The sequence below is a fragment of the Xiphias gladius genome, chromosome 11, assembly GCF_016859285.1.
Source record: "Xiphias gladius isolate SHS-SW01 ecotype Sanya breed wild chromosome 11, ASM1685928v1, whole genome shotgun sequence".
NCBI classification, from domain to species: Eukaryota; Metazoa; Chordata; class Actinopteri; order Istiophoriformes; family Xiphiidae; genus Xiphias; species Xiphias gladius.
In genome coordinates this window covers 28,175,658-28,195,842 of record NC_053410.1, presented here as the reverse complement: position 1 = coordinate 28,195,842, position 20,185 = coordinate 28,175,658, and the positions used below count along the sequence as shown (strand labels likewise).

Here is a 20,185-nt window from a genome sequence, read left to right as displayed (position 1 = left end):
GGACTAGTCTGAAAGTGTCTTCAAGATGTATATATATAGGTAGTGAAAGGCAAAAGTTGTCTTGTAATAAGGGTCATCTTATATTTCATCCAATACACATCTAAACTAGAAGGGCAGTCAGGTGAGCACATACCTCCGCCAAGGCCAAATATTGATGAAAATGTTGAAAACTGCCCCATCTGGAAATGTTAAGGGAACCTATTATGTGGCTGTACCACCATTTCTTGGCTTCTCTCCTACTGTCTGTGCTTTTTTTTTAAAAATTTTCTCATTTACATGTTTTTCTGTTTCTGTTTTCAGACAACGGAACAAGTATGAAATAGTGACTGAAACACGGCCCATTAAGACTGCATGTTAACCAGCAGTCACTTCCTGGCCATTTCCAAGATGCTGTTCTGCACTGCTAAAATCCTGATTTTATAACCACAGTGTTGTATAAAAAAAAAAATCACTGTACACATAAGATAAACACAACAGCCTTGCTGTGATTTCGGGTATATATTTACTTGTAAAATGATCACTCAGAGAGAATTTTAGAAGCTCATTCATATCTGTTTCAGCTGGTACGTGGTCAATTGAATGAGACGCATAGAAAGGTGTGCTTGCGGAGAAAAGCCCAACCTTGTGCTTGTGGGACAATGTTGGCAACTCTCTTCTACTGAAAGTAACTAACGTTTGTCCAGTGATCAATGGTGTAACTTTAGCACTTAGTCACATGGCATTTGGCTGACCAATGGTCAGTCAGTCATGGACATTCGCCTTTATAGGGATGGCCCCACCGTTGCAGACTAGCCAAAGATTACTGGAGCCCTTTAACCGGATCCACACCTAAATTTAATAGACTCTTCCCTTGCCCATGCCCCCTCCCTCCTCCAAGTTTGGTGCGAATTGGTTCAGTACTTTTTGCAAACAAACCAACCAACAGACATGGGTGACAACATAACCTCCTTGGCAGAGTTAATAACAAATCCTTCATAAAATTTCAGTTATTTTTTTGTCCATTGTTGTTAACGGAAACGCTATCTCACTGTGTGTATTGTCTATAAGATAAGTATGTAAACTGTATGTGAACTTATAATTTCTGGAGACTCAGGAGGACTTGATTAATAACTGTTTGATCCAATTAAACTTGACAGCTCTCCTGAGACACTTTGTTTAAGGAGAAGCTTAATTTTGAAGAAAGATAATCTTATAAAGCCTTTTATTAAGTAGATGTATTTGAGCATGTGACTGTCACAGTAAAATGCATTCAGAAAGTATTCAGACCCCTTCACCTTTTTCACATTATATTGAAGCCTCATGCTAAAATAATTTAAATTCATTTTTTCTCTCATCAATGTATTCTTAGTACCCCATGATGACAAAGTGAAAACCAGGATTTTAGAAATTTTTTTGCAAATTTATTAAAAAGGAAAACTGAAATATCACATTGAAGTAGTATTAACACCCTTTGCTATGACACTTGAAATTTAGCTCAGATGCATTTCTCTTGATCATCTTTCAGATGTTTCCTGTCGTAAATTCAATTCAAAGGCACACACCTGTCTATATAAGGTCTCATAACTGACAATACATATCAGACCAAAAACCAAGCCATGAGGTCGAAGGAACTGCCTGCAGAGCTCAGAGACAGGATTGTGTCCAGGCACAGATCTGGGGAAGGCTACAAAAAAATTTCTGATGCATTGAAGGTTCCCAAGAGCACAGTGGCCTCTGTAATTCTTAAATAGACTAAGTTTGGAACAACCAGAACTATTCCTAGAGCGGGATACCTGCCCAAATTGAGCAATTAGGGGAGGAGGGCCTTGGTAAGAGAGGTGACCAAGAACCCGATGGTCACTCTGGCTGAGCTCCAGAGATCCTGTGTGGAGAAGGGAGAAACTTCTAAAAGGGACAGAAGCCTCTCCTCAGTGAAAGACATGTCAAAGCCTGCACGGAGTTTGCAAAAAAGCACCGGACGGAGCAATGGACACTCAGACAGTGAGAAACAAGATTTTCTGGTCTGATCAAAGCAAGATTGGCCTAAATTCTATGGGTCATTTCTGATGAAACCAGGCACCGCTCAACACCTGCCCAATACTATCCCAACAGTGAAGCATGGCGGTGGTTTTCAGCAGCAGGGACTTCGAGACTAGTCAGGGTTGAGGGAAAATTGAATGGAGCAAAGTACAGAGAAATCGTAAATGAAAACCTGGTCCAGAGCACTTACGACCTCATACTGGGATGAGGGGTTCACCTTCCAACAGGTGATTTGACCCTAAGCACACAAGACAATACAGGAGTGGCATAGGGACAACTCTGTTAATGTTCTTTCTGCCCCAGCGAGAGCCCTGACTTGATCCCAACCAAACATTTCTGGAGAAGCCTGAAAATGGCTGTCCACAGACAGTCCCCATTCAACCTGACAGAGCTTGAGAAAATCTGCAGAGAAGAATGTCAGAAAATCCCCAAAACCAGGTGTGCAAATCTTGTCACGTCATACCCAAGACTGACCAGGCTGACCCAGGCTGTAATTGCTGCCAAAGGTGTTTTAACTAAGTACTGAGTAAAGGGTCTGAGTCTGAGTTTCTGTTTTTCATTTTTAAGAAATTCACAAAAATGTCTAAAATTATGATTTTACTTTGTCATTATGGGGTATTGAGTGTAGATTGATGAGGGGAAAAAAATATTTCAACGATTTCAGCATAAAGCTGCAGAATAACATAATGTGGAAAAAGCTTCGTTAAATGTGAATTGCTTAAAAGAAGACTGCTGAGCTTTTAGACAAATTTCTTCACGTCGTCTTTAATCTAACCAATCTCTACCAGCATTGGATACTTGAGAAAAGAAAAACAGCCCAAGCTAACCAATCACAGTTGTCTCCACAAAGTAGTTCCATAAACACTATAGCCCTGAGGTGTACTTACATTGTTGAGGTGTTGCACATCAGCTATGATGTAGCCATGGCAGCTAGGCACACAGGGTCTGTAGCTATGCTGTAACCTCATAAAACACATCAACATATCCAGTTTATGGGTATGATTGTCAGAGAATGGTACTCCCTTTTTGCCATACATCATAGTTTTCCACACTTAACATAATCCCTATAGTGTTGTATGATAAGCAACAGCACAGTGTGTATTTTCATTAGTGGCAGTATTTCTTACAGATCAGTTCCAAAATGTGTGGCACGTTGCCAGTGCTGACACCAAGAACCACAGTAAAGACAAAATGGACCAGCTCAAAGAAAGACTGTAAACAGGTTTTATTTTTAAAAAACGGATGTATTTTGTACAATGTTCCCTGTATGAGATACAACAAAATACAGCAACAGGAAGACATTACCATAGGCTAACACATATCATTTAAGTTCTGATTGCTGCCATATTGACTTTATCACTTCCATTCATAAGCTATGTTACTGAACCGTGCGTAGAAGGCTGAGCCAATGAGAGTCACAAAATGGCAGATCGTTGATTTACAAACATGATCGAAAAGATATATGCTGTGTTCCTAGCATTTAGAAATCTAGTGCAGCGTTAAAGTGCGAAATCAACCTTCAGAGATGAAAATTAGGATAAATGAAGTAATTTGTAAAAAAAAAAAAAAAAATGTCAATGTATTTGAGTACTGCAATATAATGTTTTTGTGATACTCTATCAATTCTAAAAATCTATTTTTAATTAATAGTTTACATGCAAAGATTTGTGGACAACAGTGGGGTTTTTTGTGTTGTGTTTAAACTCCTGACCACTAGAAAGCTTTGTAATCTATCTGCAGCCATTTGACTCTTCCACTCCAACATAACGTAGACTGAAATTGGAAGTAGCGTCAGCACTTTTATTTAATTTTTTTTACTGACATAGGCAAATGTTAATTCTTTTGCTCAGACTGCACAAAACGTAGTGATATGATGTTGGATGTTACTGGGATTGTGATAAATACAAATGAAGATCCCGTTGTTCTGATTGCATAAAAAAGTAAACTTCTTTTAACTCAGATTTTATGCATATAGTGGTGTGTATTTTATCCTATGACAGTTTTCCTAAATTTAGATCAATAAAAATATTACAATATATTGCCTTGCTTACAGTATCATTACACCCGCGTTTTCACCTCATCACAATATATTGAATCGTAACCCCTGTATCATGATAAGTATCATATTGCCTGTTTCTTGCCAATACACAGCCCTAATGCTGAACAACTTCAAGTCGTCTTGACAGTGCTGACCTTTAAGGGAATGGAGAGCCAGAGAGCCTAAAATGGAGGAAGCTGTTGTAGCTTATCAAGTGAACGTTAACAAGCTCACTAGCTCAGAGAATTTTATCCCCCTCTGAAATAGTTCTTGAATTGAATGACATAATGTAGAATTCTGATAGAAAAAAAGCTTGGCAAGCCGTTTTGACTACTTAATGCTTGCATGTTTCCAACTAGATAGCATGGTAGCGGCAAGTTTGCCATCTAAGTTAGTTTCATTAGTGTATCTGAAATTAGTTCCTATGTCATCAAGACATGTAAATAAATTTCAATCTGCAAGTATCTGGTGTGAACAGGCCTTTAGAGTCATGCTGCTGGTGTGGCTAAAAATGAAAGAAAGAAAATGCTGGCATGACACTACTTGCCTTTGTAAAACTAAACTGAAATTGTATGTAGACCTTAACATCCAAAATTGAAAACCTTAGTCAGCCTTAAATATAACTTCAAAGAAATGTGTCATGCAATGTACACTTAGGTTTTTTTACATAGGCAAATCGAATAGATAAGTACCATAAATCAAATAGATGGACCTCGTCTGCCTGCCTACTTTTTGCCACACTCATCCTCATGACCCTTGTCAGAAGCTTATAAAAAGGCTATCACAGATAAGACTGCAAGATTTATATGCAAAGATATGTGGCCCAGTTGTATGACATCACTCGGGAAAATATATAAACTACACCTGCGGGGGTGGGGTTGGGGGGTGGGAGGAGAATGGGTGGTTATAATATGTCCCGTGGGCTGCATTTGAATTGTTTCGAAAAAATTACATGCTAGTTCATATTCATTCAGCCCTTGAGTATGAACAGATGTATTTCTAAACTGTGCATGCAATTATTTGCAGTTTGGAGATTCTAAATTTGTACTAAACCATGTGCATTTATTGCAGCTCTGCAGCTCATTTATTAGAACACTTTGTCTCCCAAAAATGCAAAAATCTCTCAAATGATAAAAGATGTTGATATATGCAACAAAATCAACCAAATGTAAATAGAGTCTATTACTGTGCAATTTTAAGATAATATCACTTTACGTAAGTATTTCCTTTTGACTGTAAACTTCTACGCCACCACAAGTATCCATTTGGCAGAAGCTTTTGTCCAGAGTGATGTAAATAAATCCAAATTACAGTAAATCAGAAGTGTAGTTTCTTCTGTGCATCCACAAGTTCCTTCCTCTTTTTCCAGCTATAGGGGGATGCTGCAAACACCTTTCTGTGTGGTCGAGTAGGTCTGCCAATCCTTGATCCCTTCATATTTTTCACTGCAAAATATGGGAAACAACATGCTGGACATTGCCTGTTGAGAACTTCTGACCAGATATTACATTCATTAAAATATGTATCACAGTAACAAAAAAAGAAGCAAAAACATAACTTTACATTAATAGAAGAGATGTATTAATTACTAACTAGCAAGTAGTTAGCAAGTTTTAGGATGCATAATAGTTGAGACCTATGTAATAATATGTGGCATGGAAAAAGCATGGAAAACAAACAATCTAGTCTCTTTTTCTGTAAAACAAACATTTTTTCTCTGCTGACTTACCCATTCTGATGTAAAGCAGCTACATAAACCCATGGAGCCCATGCAAGTGGCTGATCCATTCTGTGCTGACAAATCTGACCACACTGTATGTCGTCAAATGACTTTTGCAGTATGGCTGCCAGCAACTGCACGGTAGACAGGATGCTGATGAAGTCGCATGCATAACAATGGTTCTGTGGTATGAGGGGACCAAAATTCAATTGTAGCTGCAAACAGCACTCTCTACCTTTGTAGCCACTGTTTTAAGTGTCTATACTTAAGTTGTAAGTATAGTTTACTTATATCTTGCCACATTCAGCTACTTTGGTCATACAGATTGGGTCGTATTTGTGTCAGTAATCAGGGGCTTTCTGCATGGTTTAATCAAAAACAAATGGTTTTAAGTGCCTGAAATTTCACGTTAAGTAAGTTGTGGTAAAATACATATTTCTTCAGATCCAGGGCATTACAGCACCACTAGTTTTGTGCCTTTTTGGAGGAAATTGAAGCAGTATATGATGTACTTTACAGCAATGTACTGGCTTGTCAGGGGAAATGTTCTCAAGAGAAAAGAGAGGAAATCAAAGCCTTCATGAAGGAGGGACGATTACATGTTCCTGAGTTTGTCATGGGTGTTGGATGTTTTGCAGTTTCTCAATGTCAGGGTTTTCCCTACAATTTTAAGATTTAGGGCCAAAACGGAATAAACTGAAAAAACTATGCTGAAAGTTCTCTACTGCTCTGGAGAGAATGGTTACCATATTGACCCTAATATAAGACAAACTTTTTTTCTGAAACTTTTTTTTTTTTTTTTTTTTTTTTGGGGGGGTGTCTTATATTTCACGAGTAGACAAATTAATTCATTACAACAGATTTTCTTTTTGAATTGATAGAGAACTAGTGTAAATACGGTCTTTTAAAGGCTACTGCATTATGGGTTATTTGTAGCCTTATTATGTTGCTAGGCTAGTGAGTGTTTTTGAGTCCATCTATAGTGAGTCTTTCAGAGGTAATCATCTTAAACAGTAACTCAGTCAACTGACTAGCAGCCACTGGGAAAGTGAGTTGTCTGCAGATGTCCAACGGGACAAAAATTTGGGTAAGCAGCCAATTGCTGTTACATTGTCAGATGGCAGTCGGAGGATAAGAAAATTGCAGTTCAAATCCATTCGCTATAAGTCTTGTTTTACCAGAGTTATTTTGTATGGCCCACAGTGTGATCACTCACAAAAAATGTGAATGATTACTTCAGTAGATAGCGCTTACTTCATCACTTCTTGGTAATGTCTCCCACCACCCACGACGCAAAAGTTAGCTTCTGGAGCACTGGAAAAAAAAAAAAAAAAAGCCAGGAAATTTCCCTTTTTTACATTTTCATAAATAGAATAAAAGTTTCAAAAAATGTATTTTAAAGAATGTTTAGCCTCTCTGGGATAATCAAATCCCGATTTGACAAGTGTAGGTATTGTGGATTTTGAAAGAGACCGGGTCCAATGTCATCTAGACGTGAAGAAAGCAGTGACTTCTCCCTTTTTTCTTCTGTATTTTCACAAATTGAATAAATGTTTGACAATTACGAAACTATGTCTTAAAAAAATCTTTAGCCTCTCTGAGCATTTGATCAGTTTAAGAATTGGGATTTTTGATCTGGACCTGGTCCAATCTGTGTTGTGTAGGTGTGAATAAAAGCAGTAAAATCATGGAGAAAACGGAGGATCTGTCGTTTTCCAAATTTGAAGCGGCGAACTGGAAGGTAACTTTAGTATTGTTTTGTTTTATCAAAGTTTATAATCCGTGCGCATCGATTAAGAACCCGAAAGCACGTTTCATAAAAAGTGCGCACGGATTCATAAACCGAGAGTATAGATTCAGACATCACCCCTTTTTTACTCAGGTGACCCTAATGGGACTCCGTAGTTTATTCCTCGTTTACAATTGGTAGCTACATTTGTAGCTAACTACTACTCACAGTGGTCTACGACGTTTACTCATGTTTGCGTTATTATAACCCGTTTGGTTCCACTGTGTACAGTGACTGTTGCTACCACCGGATATCCAACAGTGACATAGAAAAACATCCGGAGCAATTATTTCAAAATAAAGGGGTACGTTTTCTCAGGAATTTAGTCAGTCATCGAAGATAAATCTGATATATTTTAAGACTACTTTATATAATCAACAACATCAATTCATATGCAGGAGTTAGTATGTAATGAGTTAGTATATCCCTGGACAGAATATTCGTATAGAGGTCCACTCAAAACAAGAGTTTTCCCTTGTATTCACTCAGTGACAGAATGCAATTACTTTAGCTGTGTGTTGTAAGGAATGAATCAATGTACTCTTAATTAATATCCTAATAAATGTATGCTTAGATAAACTCCAGTATTTTGATAAAATTTGGAAAAGTCATAATAATTACCATTTGCCCCAATGCTTTTTGACTTGATACTAAAGTACTCCTGTATACTGTATATTTACTTTTGAATTGGTGTCTGTTATTTCAATTATTCTGTTTTGTACAGTCATAATTTATATGAACTGTCTACAGAATTCTAAATTTGGCCTTAACATAGCATTTTACAGTTCCTAGACTCAGATAATCAGACGACTGAATGAAAAAGTGATATTCTCATTTTAGATTTTATTGCTTATTTATACATTCATGCAAGCCTTCCAACATCCAATATGTATGCACACAATCTTCCATGAGCAGTAAAAGATGACATCTTTTAAATAAGTAACAAAAGGAGATTCCAGTCAAATCTACTGAAACAAAATGAAGACTGGAAAAATGAAGCTGTTTTCAAGTAATTGTCAAATTCAACATTTACATGTAATGATGCTTTTCCACTTATGTCAGATACACAGTACGTGCACCAACACTGAAATCTTAGGAACCTTCCCCTGGCTATCAAAAAATGTCCAATATAAGGCTAATCAAGTGGCAAAATTAGGTCAAAACAGCAGAGTCCAACTTATCGACTAACCATTTATAGCAGAGCTGTTGGCTTGAATACTTGTACATAGGAAGCAAAGAAAAAATTAACACACCTGGATGAAAAAGCCAAAGAACTACCCTCTTGAAGTAAAGACATTATTCCAAAACAGTCTATACTGAGTGTATACAGTATCTGTACGATTGTATGTCTTAACTCCTCATTTAACATTTTAGTCAACTATTAAAGAGGCTGAAAATTAAAGATAGGATGATAAGGAATTTTAAATCCGTTCATGCATGATAAGTAGTTGATCTTTGTGTGGACTCTGCTGCAATGCCCCACACTGTCTTCAACTAGTGTAGTGTCTGCCTTGATTAAAGCCAGCTTGGTTGTAGTGCTGCCCACCGTGTTGGAAGAACTGTTCAAACTGTCCTCCTTGGTTAAAACTGGGGCCCCCTCTTCCTCCCCAGCCTCCCCCTTGTCCTCCTCCTCCTCGGCCTCCCCTTCCCCTGACCCCACGACCTCCTCGACCGCCGCCTCTCTCCTGATGCCAGCTTCCATCTTGGTGGTAAATGTCATGGTAACCGCCTCCTCCCCCATGATACCCAGGGTCCTGGAAGCTTCCTTGGTTGTTCCCTCCTCCTCCGTAACCACCTCTCCCTCCTCCGCCATGATGACCTCCTGCATCCTGATAGTGGCCCTGGTTGTAACCACCTCTCCCTCCATCTCCCCAGCCTCCCTGCACCTTCCCCCCTCTGCCACCTCCTCCTCGACCTCCCCTTTCTCCATGTCCACCTCCTCCTCTCTCATAGCCTCCACGGCCACCTTGGGAGTAGTGATCATAGCCACCCCTGCTGCCTCCGTGCCCACCCCCGCCATGGTGTCCTCCAACCTGAGGAGCATCCTGACGCTTCTGCCAGGTGGGCATCTCTGGTGGAGGAGGCTCAATCTCACAGGGTCGGCCTCCCCTGTCTGGCACACGGCCCATTAGAACCTGAGAAAAGGATACATTAAAAAAAATATGGTTAGAAGGACTCTCACTGGCCAAATTTGATACCACTTTTATTTGTTGTTGTTGGCATGACATTAAGTTTCTGTCTGTTTCTCTAAACATGATGTATTAAGGAAAGGGCCATAAAACAATTTAACAGAGGCTGGTGCGTCAATTATTCAGGGGTTCCATTACTGGATTCCTTAAGGGGTGCTCAGATCTTGAAAATATGAAACTACACCACTAGGCTACAACATTAAAACCAGTAACTGGTTATATTATTTATAATATAAACACGTACACGTGTTTGTGCGTGTGTGTATGTATGAGAGAGAGACTGTGACATAAATAAAAACTCACAATTACCACCTCCGTTGCTAAAAATATACGAGTCATCTGTAATGGTAACATTTAGTTCAAAATAGCCTCTGCTATAGCCTCCAAGTTTTAGCACACATCAAATACTCAAACATATGTTTAGACAACACAAAACAGTAATGAGAACATGGAATTTTGCACATCCTTTATAAACAGAAGCAGTGTTCAGACACTCTGAATAACATATGAAACAAAAAAATAGCTGTAACTACATTGTATTTAACCCACCTTATTAATAGCACAAGCAGTCTTCTCTCTTATCTTGCCACTGCTTGTGCGTAGGATTTTGGAGATGTCTTGTCGAGCAGCAAGAAGATGGGCAACAGATATTTTACTTGTGGTGCAGAGGGCAGAACGCAGAGGCTGGTAAACTTTGGCCAACCTTTCAGCATGTGTCTGTGATAAGAGATACAAAACAAAGTTTTGGATTAATTTTTGGAAAGCAATACTTCAAGTATATCAGTCATATGCCAAAACAAAATACTTTTAGTAGCAAAAACAACCCCCTGACCCAAGTACAGGTCAGAATATGTACACTTGACCTGTACTCAGGTCAGAATATGATAATTTTTAGAAGTGCAACAATTAGTCAATTAACTGATTAGTCAAATGACAGAAAATTAGTCAGCATCTATTTTGATAATTGATCAATCTTTTAAGGCATTTCTCAAGCACAAATGATATTTGACAGGTAAAGATTCTAAATTATGCGGATTTGTTGTTTTTACTTCAATTATATTATAATGGAATTAATATATTTAGATTTTAGACAGTTGGTCAGACAAAAAAAGCCATTTGATGGTGTCCCCTAAAACTCTAGAAAACTGTGACAACCATTATAGAGCGCTCTTTTCTATACATATTGCGCTTTCTACACACTCACACATCAATGATAAATCGGGGGCAATTTGGGGATGGAGAGATGGATTCAATATAGCATTCCTTATGTGGTGTTGCTCACACACCTGAAAAGAAAAATTCTCTTTAGAAAATGTGTTAACAAGCTTTCAGTGTATATGTTTGGCCCTTTTCACTTTTCATTCCAATCCATTCCATGTTAGACAAACTCAACTGTCTACTTTTTTTTCTCCTCTCAGCAGGGCAAAGAACACATTGAAATGGATAAGAGTGGCAAAACTTCTGCTGAAGCAAATGTGTACAAAGACTTCCTGTTTATAATACTTTGTTTCATCAGTGCATTGTGCCCCCTTTTTTTTTTTTAAATATAAAAAGGGATTTAGGAAAATTCCAAGTTTCCACGTACCTTTGCTCTGTCAGACCAACCAAAAGACTGCACCGTCACATCAAGACGTTTCAACAACATCTTCCTTCTCACTTCATACTCATTTACTAGTGCTTGGTTTATAGCTTCAATTTTTTCCTGGCAAAAATCAGAAAAAAAAGCACAAGAGATGAGTCATCCACTTCTGCAGTATTCCCCAATTGTATATATTTCTTCATCATTTTCAATATTTACCAGGTGCACAGGTCCAAGGGCCTTCTTCATCAAAGGCTCTCCTACGTGATTTGGTGGGACTCTACTTATGGCCTCTTTCAGCTAACAAAAATTGATAGATCCAGCATATTAAATCATAGGTAACAACTGAACCTGATAACACTTTGTGCATAAATTGCACATCATTACATGTATATATATTAATGCCAGAACATTCCAACAAAAAAGGTTTTTACTATGAGAACAAACAATCCTGTGAAAAAGATACAGACCATCATGAAATACAAAATGCATAACAAAAACTATGATTACAAAAAATGTGTGTGGGGTTTGCAGTGTTAAACAATCCAGATTTAATGGTAGGGGACACATTACAATCCAACTTGGTTGCCATTGTCAGGAACTGAATGCGAATGGCCAGCATGAAATACAGATTTAACCTTACTAGATGCTGTTCAGTTCTTGTTGTGAGTGTACACCAATCTCTCTGTCACCATACCAACTGACCTTCTTCTCAATTCCACTGAAGAACTGGAACATGGTGATGTTGGCAGGAGGCTTGGACATGCCCAGCGCCATACAGATGCCCTTCAGTTCCTGGAACAAAGGGCTGCCTGACTCCTGGGCTCTCTTCTGAGGCTTGTTAACTAGGATCATCCTTGACGCCTCCAACTCAGATACCAGAAAGGCTAAGATAGAAATTGTATTTGATTAAATTGTAATTGCTGTTAATGGATGCTTATATTTCACAAAGTCATACTTAAAATCTTGTTAGTGCTATCTGGAATTAAATAAGACCAACTTGGGAAAAAAATTGAGAAATCTGGCAAGAACTGTTGCTTTGTCAGTGAAAACAGCAAATGAAAAAAGCAAAAAATTTACAAAAAACTTGCTAGGAATTTAGTTCAGAGTTAGGAAATCCAGCTGTGTTTGCTAAGGCATAAACACTGTCGTAGATGGTCTGTAAAAGGTAAGCCACCTGTATGTCCAGTGCCAAACATTTTGACTTGTCACAGAAGGAAAACCACAGCTGTAAATAACAACATTAATGGTAGCTTTTTCTATTTAGGTGTGAGAGTAAGGGCTAGTGCAGATTTCAAGCCTTTTGCCACGATTTGCTTGTCAAATTTCTTTAATCTGAAACTTGACCTGAGAGCAAGCAGGTAAAGGTTAGATGACGCTGATATACAGTCAGGGACACAAGTATTTGGACAGTGACACAATTAAGTTTTTTTCTGAAAAGAAACCATCACATGCGACTGAAGTGTAGACTTCCAGTTTTAATTCAAGGGGTTCAAAACAAATATCGCATTAACCATTTAGAAATTACAGCTATTTTATACATTTTATACCCTCATTTTCAGAGGCTCAGAGTAATTGGACAATGGACTGACTATCAGGTTCATGGCCAGTTGTGGTCTGTCACCTCGTTACTTCATGACAAATTGAATAGATAAAGCGTCTGGAGTCTATTTCGAAGTGTTGAATTTGCATTTGGTAGATGTTCAGGAGAACTCTCAATATGTGGTCCAAAAAAGGTGTCGATGCAAATGAAGGAGGCTATCATTAGGTGGAAAAAACAAAACTGGCAGGCTCAGCCACTCCAAAAGGCCTGGAAGACCACGGAAGTAAACTGAAGTGTACGATCTCAGAATGCTTTCCTTGGTGAAGAAAACCCCCTTCACAACAACTAGCCAGGTCAAGAGTACTCCCGAAGCATATCATCATCTACAATCAAGAGAAATGAATGTAAATCATGAATGTAAATACAGAGAGTTTACCAGAAAACATCTTAAAAAGCCTGCCCAGTTCTTGAATAAGATTCAAATAGCCGGATGAAACTTGTACCAGAATGATGAGAAGAAGAGAGTACGGAGAAGGACAGGAACCTCTCATGATCCAAAGCATACCACATCATCTGTCAAACATGGTAGAGGCAGTTTTATGGCAAAAGCATGTACAGGTGCCAATTGAACTGGGTTACTAGTGTTTATTGATGAGGTAACAGAAGTAGCAGTATGAATTCTCAAGTGTATAGGGCCATACTATCTGCTCAGATGAGATGCTTCACAGTACAGATGTATAATGACCCAAAACATACTGAGAAATACACCCAATAGCTTCTCAAGGCAAAGAAATGGAATATTCTTCAATGGCGAAGTCAGTCACCTGATCTCAACCCAATTGAGTATGTTTTTCATTTACTGAGGACATTTTGGTGTTGTCTATGGCTTCCAGACTACAGGCAGTCATTAACTGCAAAGGATTTTCATCCAAGCAGTAAAAATTATCCTTATATCTATAATTATGTTGGTTTGTCCTATTACTTTTGAGCCTCTCACAATGAGGGACTGTATAAAAGTGGCTGTAATTACTTAACAGTTAATGCAACTGTTCTTCTAACCCTCTTAAATTAAAGCTGAATTCTACACTTCAAATTATATCTTGATGGCTTCATTTCAAATTCATTGTGGTGGTGTACAGGGGCAAAATTACAAAAATTGTATTAATGTCCAAATACTTGTTTGTACAGTTGGGTACATGTAAACATGTACCTAACTGTATGTCAAACATATGTGTGGAAATGACAATAAACCTGAAACAGAACCAGGCAATAAAAGTGGCACACTGTCACTCACAATCTAAAATGGAAACTTTAGCGACTAATAGTTGTCCTGTTTAAAAGTTGTATAGGTCTTTATCACAACAGACATTAAGAAATGTAATGGTGGGAAAAGCAGAGGCAATTAATAATGAAATTGATGGCTGTGTTCCATTTAGATGTGTGAGTTCAAGAGTCTGGGTATTATGCATGCTTGTTCACTGGAATCATTAAAAGGAACAGTGCCATCATTAATGGTATTATCTACATATGCTCTTCCTGCTATAAACAGCCAAGGTGTCTGCTGTAAAAAAGGCGTGGTACTTTAAAGGTCCTGGCCACACTGAGTTTTCAGTTATCAGTACATCTACTCAGGTGGAGGTTGGGGAGAGCTATACTGGGAATTAAGTGAGGTCACCAAACTTGACAATGTAAAAGTACAGTTACATTAAGCTTCCGTTCAGCAACTGTCCAGATTTCAACCCCCTGAAAGGATATCTTCTGGCCTAGGTTATTTATAAACATTGGTTTCACAAACTGTAAACAGTCTGTAAGAGCAATGCTGCAGTCCATAGTCTGATAGTGGAATATTGTCCTGAGCATGGTGATGGAACATGCTAAAATAAAGACTTCTATATGTCCAAATACAGCACATCAGAGTTTCTTGACAGGAACAAATGCTTGAATCATTCTGCTGTGAATGATTTAAGACCAGGACAGGCCATGGATATTTGTAGAGCAGAAGTGTAATGTGAATATACCTTAAAATTAATGGCCGGGCTCATTATTGAGACTCAAAGACTTGAGGGGCAGTGTCAGAGTTAGTTAGTTACTAAAATAAAGTAGCAAAGGTACCTCACCCATTTCAACCTGACAGCAAAGACCGACACCGACTTAAACTATACAAAAGAAAATTCTGACACAAGTGTGGGGCCTTCCATGGCACAGCCACACCTCAGCTGATTCATGCAATCATCCAGTCAGCCAGTCATGTGGCAGCATTGTAATGCACAAAATCTTGCAGATGCAGTCAGCTTCATTTAATCTTAACATCAAACATCAGATTGGGGAAAAATGTGATCTTAGTGACTTTGACTGTGGCATGACTTTTGGTGCCAGATGGGCTGGTCTGATTTCTGAAACTGCTGATCTCCTGGGATTTTCACACATAACAGTCTTTAGAGTTTACTTGGAATGGTGCCAAAAACGAACAAAAAAAATCCAGTGAGTGGCTGCTCTGCGGACGGAAACACCTTGTTGATGAGAGGGTTCAGAGGAGAATTGCCAGACTTGTTGGAGCTGACAGAAAATCTACGGTTACTCAGATAACCACTCTTTACAACTGTGGTGAGCAGAGAAACATCTCTGAATATACAACACGTCGAACCTTGAAGCAGATGGGCTACAAAAGCAGAAGACTACATCGTGTTCCACTCCTGTAAGCCGAGAACAGAAATCTGAGGCTGCAGTGGGCACAGGCTCAACAATACTGGACAGCTGAAGACTGGAAAAACATAGCCTGGTGTGATGATCTTGATTTCTGCTGAGGCACGCAGATGGTAGGGTCAGAATTTGGCATTAACAGCATGAATCTATTGACCCAACCTGTCTTGTGCCAAAGGTCCAGGCTGGTGGTCATGGTGTCATGGTGTGGGGAATTTGGGCCCCTTAATATCAATCAATCTTCATCTGAATCCCACAGTCTATTTAAGTATTGTTGCTGACCAAGTGCATCCCTTTATGGCCAAAATTGACCCATCTTTTAATTGCTATTTCCAGCATGAAAACACAACATGTCACAATGCAATCATGTCAACATTGACCATAACTTCAAAGGAATGTTTACAACATCTTGTTGAATCCATGCATCAAAGAATTGACACAGTTTTGAGCACAAATGGAGGCCCTACACAGCATGAGAATGGTGTTAATTAATTTAATTAATTACTATTCCTGGTATCAATGCCAGTTCACCAAAGCCGGACAACATCCAAACCAGGTCCAAACCTAGGATGGACTAGGGTCATGAAAGAGGGTCAGTTGATGTGGTTTGACCTATTCAGATAGACCCCTAACATGGGCTTAACCTCTGTCACTGTGTCAGTCACTTTGGTAGTATAACTGACAACAGCTGTGTCTGTGTCATGTGGTTGCACAGGGGAACGGAAAAGGTAACTGGACACAAGCTGCTTATGCTGCGATCTAGTGGTGACTGCATGCTATGTCCACACCACATGCAACAAAGCACTTTGCAATATATGACTAACATTTTATCACAGGTGGGTGTGGTACAACAGACTTTAACCTTTCAGCTCACAGGTCAATGCAGCAATGCTTTTTTCCATAAAAGATTTACACTTTTTAGAGATGTTATAAAGCACTTATCATACTGAGGAGCAGCAGACAGTCTGTCCTATTGAGAAGCCTCTGGGTGATGTCTCCGCTGGTGAGCACAGAGTAAGGACAGGCGAGCTCTGACAGTAAACCACTCATCTCCAGCTGGAAGCCCTCTGCCTCACTTGGACCTGGGAGGGGCAGAAGGACAAACACATCAAAAAGGATGTCACAAGACAGACAAATAGTCTGATTTGATCTCACACATACCCAGTCTATGCAACACAGCTAGTTGAGTTGGTTGTATTAGCAGCAACTGGGCAGACCTCAAACAGTAACCCGCACTGCGGAATTTGCGACAACGGTGATTAAAAATGTCCAAAATGTAGATTTTATTCCCTTCTACCGTAAGTTAAAACTTTAGCAATCCAACCTAATGGCTTACTTATTTTCATTTCTTTGCCATTGTTATCAACTTTCAACTGGCAAGAAAAGGAAATTATACTAGTAGAACCATTTCCGTACAACTATTCAATATATGCTCTTAAATCCTATCAGGGGCAACTTTACTTAATAGAGATAAAATACGTCTTACAGTTAGTGGCGTGGACATTCTCCTCCAACTTGCAGTAGAGTCTAAGCTCTGAGACAATCCAGGCACATAGTTTAGTAAACTCAGGTGAACCTGCTCCTCCACTCACTGCAGAATCCAGAGCCCCTTCCTCCAAAAGAGGGCCTTGGTACCTGCAGTGAAGACACGCACAAAAACACGTAAATTCAATCTGAGCCAATATTCTCCGCTTCCCTTATAAGTACAGCAAAGTGGCGACCATGGGTGTATATTTGGGTATGGACAGCAGTGTCATGTCCTTACCAAAATCAAGGTGTGGCTGAATTTTCCTAAGCGATATTTTTACCGATCTTGCCATTTTAACTTCACGTTGTGATACCGATTAGATCTATGCAGAGTTGCCATGTTTGTGTGCTTTCTGCATAATGGTGGTTATTGTGATAAAGAGTGAAAGATTTGGATATGAGGGATACTTGATTATGATCTTGCAACCCTCAACTTCAAACTGTTTCATGAATTGTTGAATAGCTGCAGCCTGGCAGTAGCAGTGGTGGAGTTGGTTATGAATGGTGATGAATCCGAAGTGGTAAGGATCTGTAGTTTTTTTAAACATTCCAAACATAATCTAATTTGTGATTATTGTTTAGACGTGTCATTTTATTAAATAGCTTTATCACTGTAGGTGAAAATGCCTCCCAAAACGAATTGAGACCTTGAGTCATTTTTAAAGAAGAACTAAAGTGTAAGTAACAGCTGATCTTAGCTAATACTAATGATCTATAATCAATTCAAACTTTTATCTTCCTTTAAATTAGCTGGAGAAATATTTATTATGTAATGTTTCCCTCCCATTTTCTGAGTCGATGAAGATTTTTACTGCACATGGGTCATTAAGACATCAACATTATTTATAAGGTAAATTAGCCACAGCTTGTCGTACCGATTTGTTTGTTAATGTCAGGCATCCCTTTATTCTCAAACTCCTGTCAGCAGGACCCTGAGTGACAGACACCTAAAGACAGGTGAGGTGCAGGCTCTCAGGTGAGCTCTGATGTCATATGGAAAGATCTTACCATAAATTCAGGAGCTGAATGAAAACATGACATGATTTAAAAGTTAGTTTGAGTATTAAATCAACAAACTGAAAATAGGACAGAGCTATATCTCAGGTAAGATTTGAAAATGGCTCAGAGCAGATAGTTGGTTGAGACATAGTAGCACACTCCCTACAGGTTTTTAAATCAATTTATTTTCATTTATTTCAAAAAAAAAAAAAAAAAAAAAGTAAAATATGTTAAAATCAGATTTTAAAAAATCATGATAGAAGTTTGTTTTAAGGCAAGTTATATTAGCAAATACATATTAATTAACTCAACTTTTTGCAGAAACTGGCTTTTTATGTGTGTACATAAATGAGAAAGGAGAGAGAGGGAGAGATAGTGTGTGTGTACAACTGTTTATTTTGGCTGTGAGACAAAAAAAAAGTCCCTACTAAAATAAAAACCGAACCTACGCCCTTGGCAGTGTCTATAAGTAATACTGAGGTTTCGTTTTGTATGCAAAGACAGGTTTGGCACTTTGACACTCAAGCCCTCTTACCAAGTACCAACAGTATTCACCCATATAGCCCAACTATCTTTTAATATCTGGTTATTTAAGGAAGTCTTGCTTATTCCCAAACGCACATGCCCCACAGAAATTGGCTCAGGACCCCCCAATTACGTGTAAGAAGTTACTGGATATCTCAGCATTTACGTAATTAACCCAGAAACACTTAACCAATAAATCGTGCATTTTTAGAAATTGGGGCTAAAATTTGTTAATAGAAAGGAATGTGTTGGAGCTGTCCTGATATGAATCATGGCGGGAGCAGCTTCTGCTGACGCAGCTTAATGGCACACCATATAAAATGACCCTGGAAAGGTCTCTTAATACCGATATGCCCAGATAGATAGATAGCTGTTATGTACATAAACAGTCGAGAGAATTTCCATCACCGTCATCCCGACGTTACTCACAACAACAAGTTAGCCGTTTAGCTACAACAAGCTACATAGCATTGCGCTGGCTAAAATAGGAAGGACGTTTAAAGCTGGTCATAAAAGTGTCAGCTTTTCTACATAATGTTCATACAGCTGCAGACATATTAATTTTTAACTTACCCTAAATCTTCAAGAGAGACAAGAATGTCATTCTCCATCCCTGTAATCTACAATTAAGTTGTAATACCACGTACTATGAAATCAGGTTTTCACATCAGCCAGCTCAGCTGATACAGAATTTACTCCTTCTATTTCTTTCTCGAATTTATTGGCGACTCAGTTTACGAGAGCTTTACCGCCACCTACTGCACTGGAGTGTGAATCAGTGAAAAGACTACGCCTGTTTCTTTCAAGTGATTCAAGTAGGGTCCAAGCCCAAATGGTCGGAACACTATTGCTTTTATGTCGGTTTATTAGGGCCCGAGTACCTATGTTTCGAGGACCGGAACAGTCCCTGGCACACAAGGTGCAAGGAACCTATTGTTTTTGTAGAGGTTATTATTATGGCCCAAGCGACGACCAGTGCAAGGATCCTATTGAAATTGCTGTGTTTATTATTATCATTATTATCATTAAGATTACTGTTATTATCATTAATATTGTTATTATAAAGACAAATGAATCACATTTTTGTGGCACTAAAGGTGCTCAAAAAAATCAGGAAACTTTGCACATGCATCAGACGTCGTGAAAATTTACATGTTGTATGGATTTTCGTAAGGGTGTGGCAAAATGTCTTGATAGTGCCCCCTACAAAATTTCAATGGAGTAGGCCACGCTGTACATTTCACCTACACGTAGGAAATTCGGGAGGCACATGTGACATCCCCAGACTTACGAAAAAGCCTCTTGAAGCCATACCCTAAACCCAACAGGAAGCCGGCCATTTTGAATTTACTGTGCAATCTGGCACAGTTTTGGCCATTTACAGGCGTTGTACTTCAACAAACTCCTCCTTGAAAATTGTGAGTTTTCATTGAAGGGTGTTGTCCTGGCAGCATAGCAAATTTTGATGTTTCGCTATGAAACAGGAAGTTGTTGTTAAGGGGTTGGGATGCTGAAAAACTCACAAAACCTCGTACAAATATCAGAAGTGGTGTAAAT

The 20,185-nt window shown here is 38.8% G+C and overlaps 1 protein-coding gene and 1 long non-coding RNA gene across 2 annotated transcripts; both read right to left on the bottom strand.

Moving 5' to 3' along the window:
- Positions 1–3,247: 3,247 nt before the first annotated feature.
- On the bottom strand, positions 3,248–7,823 carry LOC120796395. Its single transcript, XR_005708378.1, has 3 exons — positions 7,735–7,823; positions 7,032–7,091; positions 3,248–5,502 (listed from the first exon to the last, which is right to left on the bottom strand). It is a non-coding gene; the product is annotated as an uncharacterized LOC120796395 (long non-coding RNA).
- A 563-nt stretch (positions 7,824–8,386) lies between these two features.
- fam98a (family with sequence similarity 98 member A) lies at positions 8,387–19,380 on the bottom strand. Its single transcript, XM_040139195.1, has 8 exons — positions 19,202–19,380; positions 17,064–17,212; positions 16,525–16,659; positions 12,040–12,221; positions 11,554–11,634; positions 11,341–11,457; positions 10,305–10,472; positions 8,387–9,701 (listed from the first exon to the last, which is right to left on the bottom strand). The coding sequence occupies exons 1-8, from the start codon at positions 19,237–19,239 to the stop codon at positions 9,057–9,059; spliced, it is 1,515 nt and encodes a 504-aa protein (XP_039995129.1). The 5' UTR covers positions 19,240–19,380; the 3' UTR covers positions 8,387–9,056.
- Between the last annotated feature and the right edge of the window lie 805 nt (positions 19,381–20,185).

Coding starts and splice junctions, on each gene's coding strand:
- fam98a (XM_040139195.1), bottom strand. CDS start 19,239: ATGGAGAATGACATTCTTGTCTCTCTTGAAGATTTAGG. Junction 12,222..16,524: donor AGACTGTCTGCTGCTCCTCA/GTATGATAAGTG, acceptor TTTCTATCTTAG/CCTTTCTGGTATCTGAGTTG. Junction 11,635..12,039: donor TCAGTGGAATTGAGAAGAAG/GTCAGTTGGTAT, acceptor AATTTTTGTTAG/CTGAAAGAGGCCATAAGTAG.